Below are 8,788 nucleotides of genomic sequence, written 5' to 3'. Positions count from 1 at the left end.
ACAATGACTACGGGAGGGGGGCGATTGAAAGATAGATCAGCAACAACATAGTATGGCCGTGTACAAGAAAGACGGGCGGGGAAGACGGATATGCCAGGAGAGGGGACACAGCAAGGAAAGGCAGGATTGACAGGAGTGGGAAGGGCAAAGAAAGGAACAATGAGAGGAAAGAAAGTAGCAAGACTGGAATGCGGACAGGGAGATACGGGACAACTAAAGCAATTATGGTCAGGACGGGCAGCCCCATTACACGATCAATGGGCAGAACACGGAGTCAACAGGGCTTATAAGCAAACTCCCCACCCCAAACTCTCACTGATGACGCTGGCAGTGGACCAGCGAAAGTGAAGGTTATTTTAGGTTTGTAAATAGTTGTTTTTATTATTTTGTGGAATAGAAAGAAAGTTTGTACCTTCCATTCTTTTTACATTTTGAACAGAAAAGCAATATTTCCATATTGAAGGCAGAACTCCTATGCAATATTTAAAACAGACTTATGAATCATCTAACTTACTAAAATTAAATGTTTAGTAATTTAACATTTTACTAGGAATTGAATGGCTTTAAGCACAATTGGACTTACAAATACCTCTATATCAGGGAATCTGCAGAAGGCAAATACTCCCAAAATATCACTTTTATTATCACCTAGCACCCTGAGAGTGTATTGCTGATTTGGTACTAAATAGCTACATTTCAGTAATATGATTTGGGGGATCATTTCTTTGGGGAATATAACAACTTTATACGGGTAAGGAGAGTAGATGGACAAGATAATGAGTTTTTTTGCAGTTGAACTAGTCTGCTTGACACTCAGATAATAATTCAGCTGAAATTTGAAAGACTGATTTATATATTCAGAATCTGTATTTTTTTATTTCATGTTCCAAACAAATTTGACTATTGTAATTATTAAAATTTTATGAAGATTGAAACAGAATGAAAGTTGTGATTTGTTTCTCTTAGTACAAAGCACAACTTAATCGCATGTGATTTTGAAAAGGAGTCAGGAAACATTTTATAATCTTATAGTGATATATGTTTTGGAGCTTTAGTTATTGGAATGAAAATTGCTGTGCACATTCAGGGTTAGTGATAAGTATAACAGCATCAACATGTTCTGTTTCTATTAAGATTTGGGACTATATGTCATAACTTTTTGGCAAATGTTTTGGTTCTTTTTTACAGGATACTCTCAAGTTGAAACTCTGAATCAGTTAATTGGAAGAAAGCATTGATAAGCATAGTTTATTCCACTTGCTGAATGAATATATAAAACCCTGATGTAGATTTCTTGAATTGTAGGATTTAGAGATGAGTTTTTAAATTATGGAGATTTTTTGTTGTTTTTTAAAAAAAAGCAGAATCTAGGAAATAGAATCCTAAAAGAAGTTGCTTAGGTTTATTTATCATAATTTCAAAAAATATTGCTGTCTTTTCTACTATGAAAGAGAAATAAGGTAGAATAATGTTTCCAAATCATGCCTCTATTACCCAACCTCTTAATAGCTTTGTTTCAGAGTGTAGATGCCTATTGCCATGGGTTTTTTCCCCAAAAATAAATGTTGCAGTAAAATGGATGTACTATGCATTGATGCGTTTATAGTTGTTCTATGTTACTTTTAAATTCTAAGTGCTTTGTTGTGCCAAGTGAGATTTAAAAGTGTGGAGAAAAGCACTTTTAATGAAATTCCAAATTGTCATTGTAAATGTATTTATTTAACGTCCATTATCAAACACATTAAAATATGAATTAATTTAACTCAATAAATAAATGCATTCCTTTACAATCTTGCAATATTAATCTGCCTCAGCCTAATGTCTTGATTATCTCAACAGATTCATGAATCATCCAGCTCCAGCAAACAGTCGTTATAAACCTACTTGCTATGAGCATGCTGCTAACTGTTACACTCATGCGGTAAGTAGATTTTCTGGAAGTCAATTCATACGATAGTCCAAATAATTCTGATTCCTGTCTGCCGTACGATAGTCCAAATAATTCTGATTCCTGTCTGCCGTATATACTAGTGCATAACCCCGTCCATGAATTAAGCAGACCCTCAATTTTTTAACCAAGATACAGTGGGAAAATGCACCATCTGCAGATAAGTCAATTGTGAAAATCAATACATCAAAATATTTTGAGTGTCAGCTTATCTGTGGGGGGCAAAACATCTTAAGAAGGTAGTAGCAAACCACTTGCATGTTATTGTCAGGAAAACTGGATGTTCATATCTACTCATCAAGAGTCAAATTCATTTCAAAGCATTTGAAAAGGCAGAATGCACTAATTCTTATTAGGCTTCCATACACGATCTCCCAAGATAATATAGTTTTATTACATTAAATTGCTTGGGCAAAGTTAGTGGCAAGGCACAAAGATAAATACATTATTATTAGTTCTTGGTGCTGAATTGATAATTTATTAGATCAGGGGAGCTTTCTTTTGTTATGCATTGCTTTAATTCATTTATCTGGTTGTGTTCTTTTGGTTTTTGTACAGTTTTGGCACTTTATACTAAAGTGAGGGTTCAACCAAAGCCTCGTAGATTCTTTTCCATTGTTTTCCTTTCATGGGACATGACATTCATTAAATATATTTATTATAGTAAATATAATATAATATAGTAATCTAATTCAGTACTATATCAGGTTTTGAGTCCTTCACCCTTGTCTCCCAAATTATCATGACAGTAAACTGAAATACTAAGATTTTAAGAAACTTAGCTGCAAATAATATTTTCCTCCCTTCCCCTTTCCCTTTAGCACAATTATTAAAATGCTGATCAACAAGTAGTCTGCCTCTTAATTGGTCTGTGTCAGCTAAATCGTTCTTCTGTTATTTCTGTATATCTTCCTCTTATTTCAAATTTTCCTTTTATATTAGGTTGACCAGCAATTGTAGATTAGACAGTGTAATAGTTAACATAGTTGCAATGGTCTAGTTGAGAAATCTTTTAAATAACATGATATGTATGGTATTTTTTAACTGTTAAGAGAATTGGGTATGATTTTTAATTTTTGGTTACAAAGACAGTGTTTTCATATAACAAGTGTGCTTGTAAACTGGAACTAAGGAGGCATCTGAAAATAAATTGATTATTTATATACTGTATGTATTGGCTGGTACCACAATAGTGTATAGAAAGTATTTGCTTATGTCATGCATCTTGGACTACACAAACATTTTCATATAGTATTTAATACATATAAGTGAATAAAATGTCTAGGCTTGTCATCATAGAAACAAGTGCATTTCAAGCAGGCTATGAAAATATTTTAGACATCTTTATATTTTAAAGACAATTAAGCACTTACAACAAATACATTAATGGAAAATTTGGTTGGTTTAGCCCTGTTTTTGAGCAAGATATAGTTGCCTGGTTCACAACTTGTTCTAAGCCTAAAGTATGGTTTATAATGGGTAGTTTATAGTTTTTACTGAACCAGCAATTAAAATCCAGCAATTTTAAAGACAGTAATCATGAATCTCTGTATCTAAAGCAAACACATTAGATATTTTGTAAATATTCTGGGGTTTTTTTTTTCACTTGCACAGTGAATTTAATTTCAGCTTATTCTGATCTCAAACACAACATGTTGCCTGACAGCTTGGTGCTACTTTGTCCCTTGACATGTGGTGTGTCTTTGTGACACAGCAATTTTATACAATAACAGCAGTTGCTATTCAAGATAACTGAGAGGTTTTGGGATTAAATGCTGGAGGAAATTAGGAAAATTGTTCCTCCTTTCCATGATAAAAATGGAGATTAAAAATATATTTATTTGTTGTATACTAGGATAATCTAATTTTGTTTTAAAACCCCATTTATTTTCACTTCATTTGAATCAAAGGCCAGAGGAAAAAATGTGACTATCAGGGCTTTGACAGCTATCCGAGATAAAATGTCTTCTGGGCCAGCCTCCTATGTGTGCCCAGGAGATCTTGAGAAGGTTTCAGACTATTCATTGTTTTAAGCAGGGCTGCTTTGTTCGTGTGCCAAATGCCTTATTGAAGTATTGGCATAGTAAAATAAGGTGAAGAGGGCAAAATTATAAGTGGTGTAAAATACAGAGGAGGGACACAGCAAGTAACACATTGTGTTGTTGTTTTTTTGGCCTAGTTTCTTATTTTCCCAGCCATTATTGGTAGTGCCCTCCTTCATCGTCTCTCTGAGGATCAGTGGGAAAAGATAACAGCATGGATATATGGAATTGGTCTATGTGCACTTTTCATCGTTTCAACAGTGTTTCATATAATTTCTTGGAAGAAGAGTCATCTAAGGTATAGATTTGTGGCACTTTCTTCCTACATACTGTAATCTGTTTCTAAGAGTGCTTTTAAGTAAATCTTTTATGTTGTTACGTTTCGGAGCAACAAAATAGATTTGTTACCATGGTTCTTCTTGGTATAATTTATCCTTTGGAGTTTTAAATATTCCCTGATATCTAGACCACAAAATGTCCTGAAAATTAAGCTACCAGGAGCAAATGTTGACTTCGTTAGCACTGATCGTAGGACTTAGTCCCACTCTTTGCAAGGAATGTAAACTCTTTAAAAATATTCACTTGCTACATTTTTGCAATCAAATAATCTAGAGACATTTTTTTAGTTAGTACCTCGAAATTCATTAGCAAACATGGAACTTCAGGATGAAGAAACTACAACATAAAGGCTTAACTTCCCTAGAATTATGCTCTTTTGCAACAGTTGTTTATGTAAGAAAACCAAATCTTACCCTCAACATTTGCATCCCCTTTTCTAATTTTGGGAAGAAAACTTTCTCAAGATCCAGTTAGCTTATGTTCTTCCTCAGTTTCATCACGCAGTCTAGAAGAACCTATACCGTTTTTTTAGTCCCTGTTTGACATATTAAAAATGGTTTTTACATTCACAACAATTTTAGGTCAACAATACAGGTAATCCGTGATTTAGGATCGTTCATTTAATGCCGGTTCAGAGTTAGGACAGTATTGGAAAAAGTGACTTACTCGCACCTATGACATCACACCATGCGGTCATCACATCCTTGCAGTCATATGATCTCAATTGGGCACTTGGCAACCAGTTTGCATTTATGACTGGTTGCAGCATTACACAACAGCAATTTGCAAACTTTTATGCCAGTAAGCTGAATTCGCTTAATGACCATGTGGCTCTCTTAATAACCTCAGTAATTTGCTTAATGACTGCTGTAAAAATGTCATAAAATTAGATCCAACTTGACTTTCAATTGCAACAACTTACAACAGAAATTCCGGTCCAAACTGTAGTCATAAGTGACTAACTTGTACCTCAGTCTGCCCACAGTGCTCCATTGCAGTTTAAGATGCCTATATTTAAATATTATTTTAAAAACAGAGACGTCCAACACATTCATAATTACAAACAATTCCAGTGCTGTTCTTCCAAAGATAAACTTCTAAATCCCAGCAGATTTATAAGGAAGAATTCTCAGAATTATCACATTTTGGAATAGGTACAACTTAATTCCATCTCAATTAATTATGTACAGTACCGGCAAGTTATCTATCTGTGCATCCATAAACTAGCCTATTTGCATTGTCATTACTAATGCTAACCTAACTTGAGTCTCATATTGTGTCCAACACAAGTCGTCTTCCTGTCTTTTTATTGAATGCTTACTGATCTCTAAAATACTAAAGCATTGCCCTATCTTTATCTACTTCTAGCTTTTTCTACAGAATAGTTCTAGGATTTATTCATTTGGATACATATGGAGTATGATCAAACACTATTTTTTTTAAAAAAAGACAGAAAATCTAAAGGCATCTTAAAGCATAAACATTAATTAGGAGAGTAAAATAACAAATCATCAATCAGCCTGGTCAAAAAACTTACTTCAATTAACTTATTTTTAAAGCACCCAAACATTCAGAATCAAGTGTGATTAGAGACCACAAGGAATTTGTCGCCAGTGCAGAAGTTCTCAGTGTACATGCAAAGCAACAGAGTAGTAATAATCATAATAATGATACCAATAACGGGGTAGTAGAGAAGATCAGAAAGACAATAATAATACTACAGCCATAGCACATGGGTAAATATACTTAGGTATAAGACAGTATTGTGGGAATTAGACGTTCAATAGAGTGATGGCACGAGGGGAAAAAACTGCCTCTGCATCTAGTTGCTTTCGCCTGCAGTGCCTTGTAAGTGGTGTCCCGAGAGGAGGAGTTGAGACAGTTAGTTTATGTCCAGGATGTGAGGCGTCTGTAGTCAGCCCTCCTTCTGACCCATGCAATATACAGGCCCTCTATGGAAGGCAGGCTCGTTGCAGTTGTTCTTTCTGCAGTTCTAACTATGGTTGGGAGTCTGTACCTGTCCTGTTTGGTTGCTGTACCAAAGCAGTCAGTTATAGAAGTATAAACGGCAGACTCAATAATTCCTCCGGGGCAATCTGAACTTTCTGGATTGAGGCAGGAAGAATATTCTTTGTTGTGCCTTTTTAACGATGGTTCTAATGTAAGGTATCCATTTCGAATTTCAGGCTATATTTTTAAAAATGCTTTGATGACCACACACCCTATTTTTGATCAATGAAACGTGCAATAGAAAGATGAAAATGTCACGGAACAAGTAAAATGTCAATCTTTAGCCTAAATGATATACCAGAATGGGAATTGGCTGCATGTGCTTCAGGGAGCGTGCTCATCCCTCAACTGCTGGGAAGACTTGATGTGCGGTGGAAGCTCCCCAAATGGGACATCAGACTCTCTCTCCAGAAGCCTCCTCCTCAGCAGATCAGCAAGCTGTCAGGAAGCCTAGAGAAAATGTAAATGGCTTCCTGGTGCCAAACATTGTGGAAAGGTCACAATGAGGAAGGAGGAAGCCTTGCTGCTTCCTTCCAGCAATTTTAGTAAGTGGGGTGGGAGAGGGAGTAGAGGGGAAGAAAGACTCCTAAAATTAAAGGCATTCTTGCTGCCACTATTAAGCCAATTTGCAAGTGACTGAAGATTTCATTACACACAAGAGCCATTTTGGCACTTAGTTTTCATTGTCAAACAAGTATGATAAATGAAGTCTTTTAATAGCATCAGTTTAAACAATGTTAATACACAATCATATAAGTAAACTGCAGTGAAAGGCTGGTCTGGTCTGCCCCAAATATATATCTATGAAAAACACAGACCTTTTTTCCTTCTCCAGGTACCAAAGTCCTAAGCTGAATTGCAAAGTAAATTCAAGAATTCTTTTCTCCAGAATTTAAGCAGCAAAATGACTTGGAACTTTCTGTTGTATTAAAATATTTTCCCTGAAATATTTACTAAACAAAAAACAAAGCCTCATAGGACAGATGAATAAAATCTTTGAACCGAAGACTCTAATATTGCTCAATTTTACATTTCTAAAAATGCAATAAAAATATGATTTTGGAAATAAAGACCAGAAAAACAAATTTGGATACTTGTTTGATTTAGATGCCTTGCAGATTTTTTTCCCCAAAAGGCTGGAGAAAACAAGCAACTTGTAACTGATCTTTCTATTTGACTACTTTAGTCTTCTCTGTCTGCTTAGTTCTTCTTGGGTGGAATTCCAGGCTAATAATTTTATGGCACTTTTTTCTGAATTTTTCCCTGTTTGCAATTTAGGACAATGGAGCACTGTTTTCATATGTGTGACCGAATGATGATCTATATCTTCATTGCAGCATCATATGCACCTTGGTAAGGATTAAAATATATGCTCTTGGGTAGAAAACAAATGTAATGCCATACCTTCCATTTGACGGATTAGTTAAATAATTGCTCCTAATCTGATGAGGCTAGAAACAATAAAAGTAAAATTTGCTTTCCATCTCATAAATTAAGTTGTGTGGGGGGGGGATTGTTGGTTTTTTTTGTCTTTGCATTTTCAACTTAGTTGACCTGATCCCACAAGATTAATACAGAATCGGATTTGTGCTTATTGAGGACCGTCCCCCAAATAATGTACTGCAGCTCTAAAAATGAGGCAACAACGTTCTGTGATGCTGCACTTAACACTGTACTCTTTTCAGAAAACTGAAATAATTTTAATCGGATTATATTGTTATAAGAAGCTACAGTATACATTTTTGTGAAACTGTAAGGTAATTTTATGTTCCAGTGTAATAAGGATTAATAAATTAAAATGTATAGGTAGTCCTCAATTTACAACCACAATTGAGTCCAAAATTTATATTGCTAAGCAGAATATTTGTTAAGTAGGTTTTGCCCCATTTTACGACCTTTCCTGCCACAATGGTTAAGTGAATCACTGCAGTTGATAAATTAGTAACATGGTTCTTAAGTGAATCTGACCTTCGCCGTTGACTTTGCTTGTCGGAAGGTCGCAAAAGCTGATCTTGTGACCCCCCCAGACACAGCAACTGTCATAAATATGAACCAGTCGCTAAGCATCCCAATTTTGATCACGTGACCAAGGGGATGCTGCAACAGCCATAAGTGCTGAGCGTTTTTCAGCGCTGTTGTAACTTTGAATGGTCATAAAATGAACTGTTGTAAGTTGAGGACTACCTGTACTTTTCTATCAAAACTTAAGTTTTTCAGTTCATTATTTAATGTCAGTTATTTGAATGTTCTAAATTTATTTATTTATTTATTTATTTATTATTTTAATTTGTATACCGCCCTTCTCCCATAGGACTCAGGGCGGTTCACAGCATATTAAAAACAAATAATAAACACAAAATACAAAAAATTACAAAATACAAAAATACAGAAAATAAACCCCGATAAAAGCCGAATTAAAACCAAATATTACAAGCTGTGTTTCCAATTA

At 35.0% G+C, this 8,788-nt stretch overlaps 1 protein-coding gene across 1 annotated transcript in view; it reads left to right on the top strand.

The window, feature by feature from the left end:
• Positions 1 to 318: 318 nt before the first annotated feature.
• MMD (monocyte to macrophage differentiation associated) overlaps positions 319 to 8,788 on the top strand; it is a 15,574-nt gene continuing 7,104 nt past the window's right edge. The window contains exons 1-4 of the mRNA XM_015831882.1: positions 319 to 344; positions 1,840 to 1,921; positions 4,128 to 4,288; positions 7,618 to 7,692. Of these exons, the coding sequence (XP_015687368.1) occupies positions 319 to 344; positions 1,840 to 1,921; positions 4,128 to 4,288; positions 7,618 to 7,692 (344 nt within the window). The remainder of the gene's footprint in view (positions 345 to 1,839; positions 1,922 to 4,127; positions 4,289 to 7,617; positions 7,693 to 8,788) is intronic.

Source organism: Protobothrops mucrosquamatus, unplaced genomic scaffold (genome assembly GCF_001527695.2).
Source record: "Protobothrops mucrosquamatus isolate PMUCROS unplaced genomic scaffold, P.Mucros_1.0 scaffold_285, whole genome shotgun sequence".
Taxonomy (NCBI): Eukaryota; Metazoa; Chordata; class Lepidosauria; order Squamata; family Viperidae; genus Protobothrops; species Protobothrops mucrosquamatus.
Note: the sequence above shows the minus strand (reverse complement) of the source record. Positions and strands in the feature narration are given on the sequence as shown.